We start from the raw sequence: 16,650 nt of genomic DNA, 5'->3' as shown, positions 1-16,650 counted from the left end.
TGCTATGCTGCACTGCTCAAAAATTTACCTATTATGCTTAAATTTATGCTCAATACTTACCTATTATGCTCAAATTATGCTCAATTATTTATGCCTCAGTTCTCATGCTCTGCTAATAATTTCCAGTTTATGGATAAATGATAAGTGGCTGAAGCACTAACTTACTTGTCAAAATGCATATCACAGAAAAGATCGATATACTCTAATAGAACAGTCAGCTATGTGATTGTGCTATTAGAGTTACTGATTGTTCTATTAGAGTATATCGATCTTTCTGTGATTATGATTATGATTATATACTGGGTCGAGACAGCACAGCTGATAATTGACCCAGGTAATTACAGACAAAAAAAAAACATTTAACATATACATGCATACATAAAATTATTTATTGTGTGATGACAAGGTGGTTGGTAAAAATTTCTGTGGATTGCTCTTCAATAAAGTTGTTAGGTAAAGTGTTCCATTCTCTTAAAGTATTCGGAAAGAAGCTTTTCTGATACGATACAGTGGAACTGACTGAGATTATAAATTGATGTTGATGGAGCTGTCTAGTTGGATACTGAGTTGGTAAGAAATAAGATGGTAGCTGTATGGAAGGAGTAAGCTGATGAACAATTTTGTGAAATTGGCTTAACCTATTAATGTGTCTTCTCTCTTGTAGGGTTGGCCATTCAAGGAAGTTCAACATATCTGACACACTACTGTACCAACTAAAATCAGAAAGGACCCATCTTGCAGCACGTCGTTATTTTAATAAGCTAGAATTCATACTATTACACAAATATTCTACTTATTATGCTAGCATTATGCTCAATGCTTTCAGGCACCTATTATGCTCATAATTATGCCAGCATAATTGGCGGGTCCCTAATTATTTATTTGGAGGAGCATTAAGAATTGAGATATCGATTATAAAGAACTAAACCAGTTCAAAACTCCAGACTAGGTCACTGACAAAGTATGTGGTGCACGTATGCATACAGCTATTATATAGTTTATAATTAACAGCTACCAGTTTTCAGGATTTCTATGAGACATCACTATGCAATATGTTACTTATTGAAAAGTTATGGAAACACTTCTGGATCTACCCAGTGAGAATTGAAGATCATAGAATAAGATAGTTCTGCTCCTTAATTGTTGTAATACCATTTGGGGGAAATGGCTTGAAGTGGCTAGTTGGGAGAACTGAGATGGTATATGCTATGCCATCATAATGGTTTATATACAATAAAGTAAAGATATAGTACAGTTCTGTTAACATAATGTATATAGAAATACTAAACTTTGTATTTCTTGAAAACTGTTCTTCTTAGATGCAGTGCCAAGATGGAAAGGAGTGTTGACAAAAAGACTGAGGAGCCAATTGTTATCATATTGTTGTGGCTATTGGCTCATTCACCTAGTTAATCTTCAATTTCTGTACTTTTCATGTGACGTGAATTCAAGTCAATTAATAATAACTCTGTGTAGTCCTATTGTGCACACTGGTAAGTACGTGCAATACATAGCCAGACAGTTGTGTGGACACATATTAAGTATTGCAGCTACATACTATGCTAAAATGCAGTACCTAGATGTTATAGTATATTTCATCATTCTCCTAGTTCCTAGATCTAATTCAGAATTTCATTTCAACTGCTGGATTGAGTCATGCAGTAAGTGTGTGCGCATTCCACGTTACCAGTGTATGCAATTTAATTAATGCCATGAACTTATACATTTACTGCAGTTTCCAAATGTACTAAATAATATATATATATATATATATATATATATATATATTATATGTCTCATGCATGCAATGCCATGCATGTATAATTGCATATGCTCACATTTCTACCATATCAGTTGCTGTATGCTTTTGCTATAGAACTGTACTTGTATATATTATGCTTTACTAATTTGCAGCCAAGCCAAATTCACAGATGCAAAATGTGAAGATGAAGTTTTACCCTAACCCTCCTGTAGTGGGACAAAATGTTACATTGGAATTAAGCGGCACCATAAGTAAGTCCACATATGCACATAAATAACCAAACACAGATAACATGCACACACGCGCACACAAACACCTTGTAACCTTGTAAGCCCATCAACTGATGATAGCTTGTCCTTGAGAACTTCTGGACGGAGTATGCTCCTTGCAATACTTCAAATGCCGTGTAAGATCACCTTGACAATGGAAGATCCATCTACAAGAACATTCAAAAAGTTTTCTTTGTACCACTTTAGGGTGGCCATCACAGAATCTTAAATGTCGAGTTAAATCACCTTGATGATGGAAGGAACGGCCACATCCACATTTAAAGTCTTCCACAGTACATTGCATACCAGGGTGTTGGCTATCCACAACTTCTCTAGTATATAACTGGAACCATTCAATTCTGTTAAATGTTAAATCATACCAGCTGTTCAATGGAATATTGAGTATCTTTAGGTCAGCATTCACCACATCTCTCCAATGTTGTTTTGCACCATGAAAAGGCCTAGATTTCATCAATTCGCCAAACAAAAGCTTCTTTGGTTGTCGACCATCATCCATTCTACAAACATGACCTAACCATCTCATACGTCTCTCTTTTTACACAATTTAAACCACCAATCATTCCGAACTCTCTTAACAATTCATGATTAGAAATGTGTTTAGTCCATTGTTGATGTCTAGACACTCCTAAAATGCACTGTACACACCTATGGTGAAACACTTCCAACTGATAAACCTTGACTGCCCAGCACTCTGAACCATACAGTAGTGTGACCAATACCACTGCCTTGTATACAGCATGCTTAACAGCAATAGATAAGCAGTTGTTAGTGAAGATTGACTTCTTGAGACAACCAAAGGCATTTGCTGCTTTTGCAATTCTTACTTTAACATCACTATCTTTCCCACAATCACAAGAAATAGTACTACCTAGTAGGTAGGAAAATTCTCTAATCATTTCTACTGATTCGTCATACACTGGCACACCATCCACAAAACTTGGCTCATTATCTATCTTCATTCCTTTAGTTTTGACTAAACTAACTGTAAGGCCCCAGCTACTTGCTACACCAACAAAAGACTGAGCCACAGTTACAAAATTCTCTGGCATACAAAGCAGCATCATCTGCAAACTGTGACTCTGTGATAAAATCAAGAAGTAGCTTGGACTTTGCAGTTCTATCACCCACCAACTTATGACCATGTTTATACCTAAACTCTGCCCCAGCTGCAGAGCACTTGCCTCTCCAATCATCAACTACTGCACCAAAATACAAACTAAACAAGACAGGGGCCATTGTGCAACCTTGACGTAGTCCATTGCACGCACCAAAAGACTGTAAACTCTTGACCAGTAACTACCTTAGCACACATATCTTCATTAAAGGACCTAATGATGGAGATTATTGTAGGAGGAACACCTAACTTCTCTAGCACACACCACAAAGCAGATCTAGGTACTGAATCGTATGCCTTCTTTAAGTCTACATACAATACAAACAAATCTGATTGGTGTTCCCTAGCCTTCTCAACTAACTGTCTAGCTACAAACACCATGTCAATACACCCCCTACCAGCTCTGAAACCACACTGAGTGTCAGGTAGAACATCTTCTGCAACCAGTTTCAGTCTATCTTGTACAATTCTACCCAACACCTTCCCCACAACGTCGAGTAGACTGATCCCCCTCCAATAACTTAAGTTTACCTTTCTTAGGTATTGGAACAATAAGAGCATTACGCCAATCCCTAACAACACATCCATCTCTCCACACTAAGTCAAACAGCTCAACCAGCTTCTTAACAATCACTGTACCACCACACATTAACAATTCTGGCAGTACACCAGACTCTCCTGCAGCTTTGTGACTCTTCAGGTGACCTATAGCTACCTGTATACTTCCTCGCATCTTGGGACATCATCAAGATGGTCTCTCACTGGTAACTGTACTATAGAGTTCACAACTTCCTCATCAAAACTACTAGGGATATTCAAAATATTTAAGAAATGGTGTCGCCATCTAGCACAAACATCACCATGACTATTCAAAGTATCACCATTTTCATCTAATACAGCATTGAGTCATGCACACACACACACACACACACACACACACACACACACACACACACACACACACACACACACACACACACACACACACACACACACACACACACACACACACACACACACACACACACACACACACACACACACACACACACACACACACACACACACACACACACACACACACACACACACACACACACACACACACACACACACACACACACACACACACACACACACACACACACACACACACACACACACACACACACACACACACACACACACACACACACACACACACACACACACACACACACACACACACACACACACACACACACACACACACACACACACACACACACACACACACACACACACACACACACACACACACACACACACACACACACACACACACACACACACACACACACACACACACACACACACACACACACACACACACACACACACACACACACACACACACACACACACACACACACACACACACACACACACACACACACACACACACACACACACACACACACACACACACACACACACACACACACACACACACACACACACACACACACACACACACACACACACACACACACACACACACACACACACACACACACACACACACACACACACACACACACACACACACACACACACACACACACACACACACACACACACACACACACACACACACACACACACACACACACACACACACACACACACACACACACACACACACACACACACACACACACACACACACACACACACACACACACACACACACACACACACACACACACACACACACACACACACACACACACACACACACACACACACACACACACACACACACACACACACACACACACACACACACACACACACACACACACACACACACACACACACACACACACACACACACACACACACACACACACACACACACACACACACACACACACACACACACACACACACACACACACACACACACACACACACACACACACACACACACACACACACACACACACACACACACACACACACACACACACACACACACACACACACACACACACACACACACACACACACACACACACACACACACACACACACACACACACACACACACACACACACACACACACACACACACACACACACACACACACACACACACACACACACACACACACACACACACACACACACACACACACACACACACACACACACACACACACACACACACACACACACACACACACACACACACACACACACACACACACACACACACACACACACACACACACACACACACACACAGTGTTTTACCAATTCCCAAAAACTGATATCCAATATTTTTTACCCTATTTTATTGATAGTTAACTGATCCCCGATTTTAGGTCTCGACAAATTACACTTGTGCATACTCTACTAAAAGTGCAGTTAATAAACCCAATGCTGTGAGGTTGTACACTTTCCTCAACTCAAAATTGCTAGTCAGACAAGTGGGCTAGGGCTCCAATTTATTATTGTGATTACCACAAAACATAAGCAAATTACCAAAGTTCATACCAGAGCCTTTGACACCAGCCCTCCAGTGGTACTGCAGCTGTTGAAGCTGAATAGACCAATAATCTGCTGGCCACAGCCCATTACAACTGATTTCTGATTATGGTAATAAAAAACTAAGTATTGGCTTCTACCGATTATCCATCTAATTATTGGTACAACTCTAACACACACACACACTACATACACGCGCATACACATACACACACACACATGCACGCATACACACACGCACACTACAACATACACACACTACATATACATATACACACACTACAAACATACACAACACAAAACATGCAGATTTATACAATGTTTCTTTGATACGCAGTGGAGAAAGTGACTAGTGGTCGAGTATATGCAAAAGCATATTTCAACAACTTCCCACCATTAAAGGAAACCTATGACTTTTGTTATCTTTTGTCATACATTGAAGATATGCAGTGCCCAGTACCGGCAGGCAAGTGGTTTAAGTATTATAAGCAATGTAAGTACACTTTATTGTATACTGTGTATACTCATTGCAGGAGATGTGCACTACAAGTATTCAATTTTTGTTAAGAGTTCTGTACTCCCAGTAAGTTTCATCATCCAGTAATGTACGTAGCTACCACTGTTGTTGACATTAATTTATGCATATATATATACATATGTACAACTTTCACACCTCAGATCAAAGGAAAGCCAGTGCATATATATCACAAATCTCACTGACTCAAAATGTTAACGAGATATATGCACTGCTACCAGTGCGTATATCTCCTTAAAGCAGTACGTATGTAATAGTTGTATCATGTACCCGAGTGATTTGCCTGATATGTACACCCAAGCTCGAGGGCCGTTAGGCCCGAGAGCGTGGGTGTACATATCAGGCAAATCACGAGGGCACATGATACAACTGATATGTACCATGTAGGCTAATAGCCTACTGTGGTGGGCGACTAATCACCCAAGCCAATACAAAGCAACCCACTGGATTTATTATATAGAGAGTCTTGTAAAATTCGATTATGGGTCAGCAGCAAGTAACGTTGCAGTTACGTTTGTTAACATAAACGGGAAAATCCTATGAATATCACGGAAACACTCAATTTTGCGATTTAACAAGTGTTTCAAAGTTGCTACATCTTTTAACCACTGTTTACAATGTTTTCTAAACATTCAGAGGGGTAAGCTTCGCTGTAGAGTGGTTACCTCGTGATATACGAAAAGTGGGCGTGGTACGTATTCAAACACGCGGACACGTGATTGTAAATTAACCATGACACTAGTTCTCACCTTAAACTTCCGTTTGTCAATTCATAGGGTGGTAAGGGTGTCGAATCGCCTTCGTATGAGTGCTGTAGAATGTAAAATCGGGTTCATGGTTTTCATCACGTGAGTAATAATAAACCCCCACAATCAAATACTGCCAGGATTCTTATAAAAACAAACAACGTTACTTCATCAGATATATCAAGGCCATGGTACATTTAAATGTATCATGGCCAGCCATGGTTTATTTTAAATGTACCATAGCCAGCCATGGTTTAACTTAAATGTACCATGGCCAGCCAGGGTTTATAAGAGATGTACCCTGAAATTTGGTTTTGAAGTTAGGTGGTTTCATGGTACATATCTGGTTACACACTGCCTTAATGAGATATACACACTGCCACCAGTGCCTTGATGTTATACTGTTATCCTCTTCTCTTATATAGGGAATCAAGCAAGCTGTGATTGAGGGATTGAATTCTACCAAACAACCTGTGATTGTGGGATTCAATTTTAATACAACAACAGTAATTTGTTTTTTACTTTTGTAAATGTAGCAATTAAAGTAATATAATTAACACTAGTCTCTATTAGCAAAAATAAAATCAAACTACTGTTTGATGTATTAAAATTGAATCCCACAATCACAGTTTGTTTGGAAAAATTCAATCCCACAATCACAGCTTACTTGGTTCCCTATATAACAGAAGGGTATAGCAACTACAGATTTCGCCAATTAGGTGGGTCTACATGCTAAAGTAGCCCACCCAGCTGTAACGTCAATGGGTACCTGGTGTAAACTGGGGGAGCAAATGCTCAACTGTCCATGTATCATATAACAGTTGAAGGTCCAAGTGGGACTTTGGGTACCCACACCTTCAACTGTGAGACATGGTACAGCCTCCTGTGAGTTACTAGTCCTACCCCAGGAGGGCATGCCTGCGCTGACTCATAGCACCTGAGTAGCACACAGGTGCCCCAGTGCTGGCCACTGGGCAGTGTGACCACTTAGCGGTAGCTGAAGGCTTTGCTTTTGCTTTACATGCTATAGTAGAACATATTAGTTATACCACGAGCACTCATGCTTTGCCTGTATATACACACCCGTGCCCATGGTATGTGGCCCTCGGGCTTGTGCGTATATATCAGGCAAAGCACTCATGCCCATGGCATAACTATTACTTGTACACAAAATGATACGAGTAAGAGATAATGACACTCCCTCCATAACACAGTGTATATTCTCAACAGATTGACTGTTTACAAATGCATTTCTATGTAATGTACACAGATTGGCATTATAGTATGTATGTGCATGGGTACATCTCTATAATGTTTGTATACACTCTGAATTTACTTAGCAACTAGATGTATAACATCATGAAGCAATGTGGTTACATATAATTGTTCTGCATATTAATATCTACACAGGGCAACTACACTGGAACTGCTACAATAACAGATCAGATGAATGATGAAATGTTATGTATAAAGATAGGATGTGAAATTACTGAATAGTCATCAATCAACATCATGTATGTAGGACACATGACTTTATCCCGTAGAATTCTGTAAATCAACTGTATGTGTATTATTCTTCACTAGTATAGATAATATTTTATATACTCGCTAATGAAAGTAATAGCTATAGCTAGTTGCATAAATATGACCCTATAATTGTACGGATACATGTGGTAAAGCGTTGAGCTAAACCCTAAAAATAACTCATTACATATGCATTGAGTTATTTTGCAATGCAACGAGTTATTTCATCTATAATGGATGCAATTACATATACGTTCTTGAAATTTGGCTCATTTGTTATAAATATATATAATATATAATATATATATGTATGTAATAGTTATACCATGGGCACAAGTGCTTTGCCTGATATATACGCACAAGCATGAGGGCCACAGGCCCAAGTGCGTATATACAGGCAAAGCACGAGTGCCCGTGGTATAACTAATATGTTCTACTTTAACATGTAGACTCACCTAATTGACAAAATCTTTAGTTGCTATACCCTTCTATTATATAGGGAACCAAGTAAGCTGTGGTTGTGCGATTGAATTTTGCCAAACAAATTGTGATTGTGGGATTCAATTTTAATACATCAAACAGTAGTTTGATTTATATAGCAATTGTAAGAGACTAGTGTCAATTATGTTACTTTAATTGCTACATTTACAAAAGTAAAAAACAAACTACTGTTGATGTATTAAAATTGAATCCCACAATCACAGGTTGTTTGGCAGAATTCAATCCCATAATCACAGCTTACTTGATTCCCTATATAAGAGAAGAGGATAACAGTATAACATGAAAGAAAACTGATGATTTCTGGATATAGCATGCACAGTTGCACACCTATTAGGTATGTAATGTCTCAAGTTAATGAGATATACGTACTGGTGGCAGTACATATGTCTGGTTCAGGCAGTGTGTAACAAGATATGTACCACTCTGCGTGGGCAGTTCAAAGGCACCGCCAGTGCCATAATTTGTATATTGCACTGCTGCAGACCGCAGTGAGTGCATTATAACTTATAACGCACTGGTTGCGGTTTTGTAGACCACAACGAGTGCATTATAAGTTATAATTCACCGACCGCAGTGCAATCTACAGATATTGCACTGGCTGCGGTTTTGTGCAGCATAGCACAAGTGCCGGTGGCGAAGAACACTACGACACCTCACCTAATAGGTGGAAAGACACTTCACAGATCACTCGAATTCTTTTATAGCCTGACATGTAAAGGTCGACTGTGGGCCATAACGTCACCAATACGTACAATGTTTACAAGCAGCCAATGGCGATCGAAAAAGCCAACACGGGTGGCCACAACTCTAGTCTACATATATATAAACGTACTTATACACCTTACTAGTCTGGTGCCATCTTAGCCCAGATTAAACTGTAGTCCACTTCGACAATGACTCAATAAAACAAATATATTCTAAATAATACTAACCTTTACATTCGATTGTGGTAACCAGTTTTGTCATGTCACCAGATTCTAGTTTAGCCAGTGTGAATAGTAAGTATTAGACTAGTGTCGTTTAGTAGTTAGGTATTGTTTACTTAAACCGTCTATTTAGCTGCTTTTTTTGCTCAAGAGAATCACTATGGTGATTAGTCTGGTGCTTAGTCTGTATGGCATGCTGAGCACTACATGATGAGAGTCGAACTGCGAATGCAGGTTAGTGATATAACCCATAACGCACTAGCTTTCAATATCTCAGGTGGCTGCATTACTGCAGGGAGAACGTCACTGCAACGTCCGGCTTGGTTACCCACAATCAAAGTTAGAAACCTGGCCTTTATAAGTGTTACAGCTGTCTTGTGAGACTCTCCCCACCTATTAGGTGAGTGGTACATAACAGTTATACAACGTGCACTCGTGCTTTGCCTGTATAAACGCACTTGCCTTCGAGCCTGACGGCCCTCAGGCTCGTGCGTTTATATCAGGCAGAGCACTCGTGGCCGTTGTATAACTATATAATACGCACTGCCTTAACGATATAATACGCACTGCCTTAACGAGATATATGCACTGGTAGCAGTGCGTATATCTTGTTAACATTTTGAGTCAGTGCAATATGTGATATATATGCTCTGGCTTTCCTTTGATCTGAGGTGTGAAAGTGGTATATATATACCACTTTGACACCTCAGATCAAAGGAAACCACAGGGTTATATATCACATATTGCCCTGACCACAGGGTGATATCTAGATATCACCCTGTGGTTAGGGCGATATCATGATATAGCCCTGACCACAACTGCCTTTGATGCTGAGGCAGCTACAAAGCATCAGTTCCCTTTGATTATTTATAGAGATGCTTAAAGTTTTGCATTGTGGGTTTGAGTTAAACATGTTGGTTTAGTTAGGGGCATTGTTGTGAAGCAAAAAGAATTGAGTGAGTCAGCATTGCATAGTTCAGTTACAAGACATCACTAAATAATCATTTTTGTAATGTGGGGATTGTCTTTCTACAGAGTACATTTCAACTGCATAAAAAGATGCCTCAAACATTCACAACCTATATGTCAAGTGTTTATTTTAGCACCTTAGGTTACTTTATTCATCCACAAAGTGGTTATTTGGTTTAAAATGGTATCACTACAATCAGTGAAACCCACAATCATTTCTTTTTTGTGCCCACAATTTAAACCCACAATCGATGTTTGCAAACCTCTGTAAAAAAGTAATGTGGTGAATGCAGATTTGTCTTCCTTCACCTATTAGGTGAGTATACCAGAGTGGTATATATTACTTATACCATGGCCACGAGGGATTTGCCTGATATATATGCCAGCGGCCCTTGGGCTTGGGCATATATATCAGGCAAATCCCTCGTGGCCATGGTATAACTATTAAATATGCCGGCGCGCCACACCGTCAGTATATTAACAGGAATAAAGAAAATGCAATTTTCACACCTATGTAGCTCTGTGATCCCTACTCTGATTGTAACCAAATTTGCAACACAAGTTTTGGCCAGTTAGGGGAGTCTACATGCCAAATTTGAAGACAATCGCCCCAGCCATTTCCGAGATACGAGCAAACAAAGTTTCGTTTTAATTTCTTCATGTTTTCTTCCTCATCTTCATTTCACACACTTCGCAAAATCCGCCATAAAACACGAATGCGTATTCAGATCGGGCTGAAATTTGGCACACTTAAAGGGCTCATTAAGGCGGATTAAGGCGATTATGTTATTATGCATTTAGATGTATACTCACTGCATGACTCAGCCCAATACTTGAACTGGAATTCTGTATTACATTCCACAATTAGAAGAATAATGAAAAGTAGCAGGCTCTGCGTTTTAATATGTATAGCCACAAAACTCAATCAACTCTTGTCAACTAAACAGTTCTATAGACTGAATGAACATAATTATACTGGACAGGTGTATCTTGACACACAATTACATCAGTACACATGAGTTGAATGGACTCAATTCAGAGATAACACCAATAGTATAGAAAATGAAACTAACTAGTTGAATGAGCTTACCAATTAAAAATATAGTAGTATGCACAACAAAATAATTATTTTATTCATATCATGAGCCACGATAGTGGGTTCATAATAGGGATTGCCCATGTTTTTTGCAAAAATCCTAATAGAATGCACACCTAAAAACCACCTTGAAAAGCATGTTTCAACTCAAAACAACCCACTGATGGTTCTTTGCAATGAGTATAGGCCCACTAGTAAGTATCAAGTGGAAAGGAAACAGTATGTGTATTTCAGACAAAACTGAAATATGCCAGTTTGTTATTATTATACAGCTAAGTTGTAAAAAAAAAGAGTGCGACCCCCAAAAAGGCCAGGATGAAAAAAGATGTGAAATCCAAGGTGGCGGCCAAGAAATGGGTTAATGGCAAAAATTTTAATTACGACAATTCAGGTGAATTTGCGTTACCCCCTCTACTAGGATTTGGCACCAAATTCACCTGAATTGTCATAATTAAAATTTTTGCTATTAACCTACCACCACAGCCATTTCTTGGCCGCCACCTTGGATTTTACATCTTTTTTCATCCTGGCCTTTTTGGGGGCTGCACTCTTTTTCTACATCTTGGCTGTTTTGGTTTAGATATCACTTCTTTTTGTATAGCAAGTCACAAAGCCGGCCATTAACTGGCTTTGGTGCTTCCTTCTAACTTGTTTTTTTTTCTTTTCTGCAGGAATTGTGGAACAAAGAAAGAAATGTTGTGTACAGTTTTTGTCTGATTACAAATATTTGTATATTAAACAAAGAAACTTAATCATACTGTAGGTATAAGGTGACTTCTTATACATAACTGAACTGTAGCTGAAACTCCCATTGTTTGTAGCTGAACTCTTTTCAGAGTGACTAGTTTCTAGCTGAACTCTCTACATGGTGATTTGTTTCCAACACATATTTCTACAGGGTGACTCGTTTGTAGCTGAATTCTCTACAAGGTAACTTCTTCTAGCTGATCTCTCTATATAGGGTGACTTGTTTGTAGTTGAACTTTCTACATGATGGTTTCTTTGTAGCTGAACTCTCTACAAGATAACTTCTTCTAGCTGATCTTTCTGCAGGGCGATTTATTTGTAGCTGAATTCTCTACAGGGTGGTTTGTTTGCAGCTGAACTCTCTACATGGTGGTTTCTTTGTAGCTGAACTCTCTACAAGGTGACTTCTTATAGCTGAACTATCTACACAATGATCTTTTCGTAGCTGAACCCTCTACAGGGTGATTTGTTTGTAGCTGATCTCTATACAGGTTACTTGTTTCTAGCTCATCTCTTGAATTCTCTTCTCTATTAGAATGACTGCTCTATTAGAGTATCTCGACCTTACACTTGCTACACCAAGTTGGATTTCGTGTTATAACTCCGTGGCTTTAAGTCTGATTCTTCTACACCATTGAAGAGGCTTTCTTAGATGAATACTACATCTGTACAGGGATTTTCAAAGCATTACTCCAAGCGGTTTATCTGGTAGGCGTGGCAAGTAGTCGTTTTTTATTAGCTAATCTCGGTTGCGTAATTGTTACCCACTGTTGGATTTTTCGTTGTATCTTCCTGGTTTTTGCTCGATTTCTTTCAAACCACAAAAGGTTTGAGGTTCAATAGTTAATCTATTCACCCACCGATTTTCGGCGTCTTCTCGTAACCGGTTTACCCTGTAGGTGTGACAACATATTGGTGTTATTTTTCGTGAATAATCGATAATAACTCTTTGCCTGTTCATCGTATTCCAGCCAAAATTGGTACCAATATGCGCCTTTATACCCCCCTTCTGTGTGCCATATTTCAAGGCAATCGGATATGGCATTCGCATTTTATAGCAGTTTTTTGCAAGTGTGCGAAAAGAGGAAGAAAATAAGAAGAAAAAGAAATCTACACAGCAAAATTTGTCTTGTTTCATCAAGGCAGCACAGAGCTACGGAGGTGCGAAAATTGCTTTTTCTTTCTTCCTGTCAATATACTCACGGGGTTGCGCGCCGGCTTCTTGGGCCGCACGACACACTACCGTGTGTCTTGATCTAATCCAACACAGCCAAGCTGTAAAAAAACAGTGCGGCCCTCAAAAAGGCTAAGGTGAAAAAGATGTGAAATCCAAGGTGGCGGCCAAGAAATGGCTGTGATGGTAGGTTAATGGTAAAAATTTTAATAACGACAATTCAGGTGAATTTTGGTGCCGCTTGGTCAATTGGCACAAAATTCACCTGAATTGTCATTATTAAAATTTTTACCATTAACCTACCATCACAGCCATTTCTTGGCCGCCACCTTGGATTTCACATCTTTTTTCACCATAGCCTTTTTTAGGGCTCCACTGTTTTTTTACAGCTTGGCTGTTTTGGATTAGATTTCATTTCTTTTTGTATTTGTATACCCCAAAGCTGGCCTATGGCCAGCTTTGGGACTTTTCTAACCTATCTTTTTTTCTTTTCCACAGGAAGAAGAAAAGATTAAGTGGATGTACTTTAAATATTTTATCAGTAAATGTACAAATTATATATATATATATATATATATATATAATACATTATATTGATTACAGGAATCTCCATGGTGATATTGATTACAGAAATCTCCATGGTGGTTTCTTTGTAACTGAATACTCTACAAGGTGACTTCTTCAAGATGCTCTCTCTACAGGTGAATTGTTTGTAGCTGAATTCTGTACAGGTGATTTGTTTGCAGCTGAGCTCTTTACAGAATGGTTTCTTTGTAGCTGAACTCTCTACAAGGTAACTTCTTCTAACTGATCTTTCTACAAGGCAATTTGTTTGTGGCTGAATTTCCTACAGGGTGATTTCTTTGCAGCTGAACTCTCTACATGGTGGTTTCTTTGTAGCTGAACTCTCTACAAAGTAACTTCTTCTAGCTGATCTCTCTACAGGGTGATTTGTTTGTAGCTGAATTTTGTACAGGTGATTTGTTTGCAGCTGAGCTCTTTACAGAATGGTTTCTTTGTAGCTGAACTCTCTACAAGGTAACTTCTTCTAACTAATCTTTCTACAGGGCAATTTGTTTGTGGCTGAATTTTCTACAGGGTGATTTCTTTGCAGCTGAACTCTCTACATGGTGGTTTCTTTGTAGCTGAACTCTCTACAAGGTAATTTCTTTTAGCTGACGTCTCTACAAGGTCACTAGTTTGTAGCTGAGCTCTCTACATGGTGGTTTCTTTGTAACTGAACTCTCTATACAAGGTGACTTCTTCTAGCTGATCTTTCTACTGGGTGATTTGTTTGAAGCTGAACTCTCTACAAGGAACTTCTTCTAGCCGATCTCTCTACAGGGAGATTTGTTTGTAGCTGAACTCTCTACATGCTGGTTTCTTTGTAGCTGAACTCTACAAGGTGATTTCTTCTAGCTGAACTATCTCTTTCCATAGTTGCATGAACTCCCTACATGGTAACTTCTTCTAGCTGATCTCTCTACAGGGTGATTGTTTGTGGCTGAACTCTGTACAGGTGATTTGTTTGCAGCTGAGCTCTCTACAAGGTAACTTCTTCTAGCTGATGTCTCTACAGGGTCACTAGTTTTTAGCTGAATTCTCTACATGGTGGTTTCTTTGTAACTGAACTCTCTACAAGGTAACTTCTTCTAGTTGATCTTTCTAAAGGGTGATTTGTTTGTAGCTGAATTCTGTACAGGTGATTTGTTTGCAGCTGAGCTCTTTACAGAATGGTTTCTTTGTAGCTGAACTCTCTACAAGGTAACTTCTTCTAGCTGACGTCTCTACAAGGTCACTAGTTTGTAGCTGAGCTCTCTACATGGTGGTTTCTTTGTAACTGAACTCTCTATACAAGGTGACTTCTTCTAGCTGATCTTTCTACAGGGTGATTTGTTTGAAGCTGAACTCTCTACAAGGAACTTCTTCTAGCTGATCTCTCTACAGGGAGATTTGTTTGTAGCTGAACTCTCTACATGCTGGTTTCTTTGTAGCTGAACTCTACAAGGTGATTTCTTCTAGCTGAACTATCTCTTTCCATAGTTGCATGAACTCCCCACAAGGTAACTTCTTTATAGCTGATCTCTCTACAGGGTGACTTGTTTGTAGCTGATCTCTATACAGGTTACTTGTTTCTAGCTGATCTCTTGAATTCTCTTCAGGGTGACTGCTCTATTAGGATGACTGCTCTATTAGAGTATCCCGATCTCGCACTTGCTACACCAAGTTGGATTTCGTGTTATAACTCCGTGGCTTTAAGTCTGATTCTTCTACACCATTGAATAGCCTTTCTAAGATGATTACTCCATCTGTACAGTGATTTCCAAAGCATTACCCCAAGCGGTCTATCTGGTAGGCGTGGCAAGCAGTCGTTTTTTAATAGCTGATCTCGATTGCGTAATTGTTACACACTGTTGGTTTTTTCGTTGTATCTTCCTGGTTTTAAGCTCGATTTCATTCAAACCACAAAAGGTTTGAGGTTCAATAGTTAATCTATTCACCGACCGATTTTCATCTTCTTCCCATACGCGGCTTACGTTGTAGGCGTGACAACATTGGTGTTATTTTTCGCTCATAATCGATCATAACTCTTTGCCTGTTCATCGTATTCCAGCAAACGTTGGTACAGAGATGCGCCTTTATACCCCCCCCCCCTTCTGTGTGCAAAATTTCAAGGCAATCGGATATGGCGTTCGCGTTTTATAGCAGTTTTTGTAAGTGTGCGAAAAGAGGA

The 16,650-nt window shown here is 39.4% G+C and overlaps 1 protein-coding gene across 2 annotated transcripts; it reads left to right on the top strand.

The window, feature by feature from the left end:
• Window positions 1-284: 284 nt before the first annotated feature.
• On the top strand, window positions 285-8,583 carry LOC136263317 (putative phosphatidylglycerol/phosphatidylinositol transfer protein DDB_G0278295). 2 transcript variants are annotated; one of them, XM_066057831.1, is made up of 9 exons: window positions 285-570; window positions 665-961; window positions 1,012-1,097; window positions 1,320-1,493; window positions 1,611-1,661; window positions 1,915-2,013; window positions 6,036-6,164; window positions 6,232-6,281; window positions 8,390-8,583. In XM_066057831.1, exons 3-9 carry the CDS (start codon window positions 1,073-1,075, stop codon window positions 8,474-8,476), a joined length of 615 nt encoding a protein of 204 aa, XP_065913903.1. In that variant the 5' UTR covers window positions 285-570; window positions 665-961; window positions 1,012-1,072; the 3' UTR covers window positions 8,477-8,583. The 2 variants fall into 2 exon arrangements, with proteins under 2 accessions (XP_065913903.1, XP_065913901.1); XM_066057829.1 differs by having other exon boundaries at window positions 665-1,097.
• Window positions 8,584-16,650: the final 8,067 nt, after the last annotated feature.

The sequence above is a fragment of the Dysidea avara genome, chromosome 8 (genome assembly GCF_963678975.1).
Source record: "Dysidea avara chromosome 8, odDysAvar1.4, whole genome shotgun sequence".
Classification (NCBI taxonomy): domain Eukaryota; kingdom Metazoa; phylum Porifera; class Demospongiae; order Dictyoceratida; family Dysideidae; genus Dysidea; species Dysidea avara.
This window is presented reverse-complemented; position numbering and strand designations above follow the sequence as displayed.

Bases quoted from the DNA above. Each gene is read 5' to 3' on its own strand.
- LOC136263317 (XM_066057831.1), top strand. From the start codon at position 1,073: ATGGAAACACTTCTGGATCTACCCA. The intron at 1,494-1,610 runs GTAAGTACGTGC...TCATTCTCCTAG, and splicing joins TAGTCCTATTGTGCACACTG to TTCCTAGATCTAATTCAGAA. The intron at 1,662-1,914 runs GTAAGTGTGTGC...ACTAATTTGCAG, and splicing joins CTGCTGGATTGAGTCATGCA to CCAAGCCAAATTCACAGATG.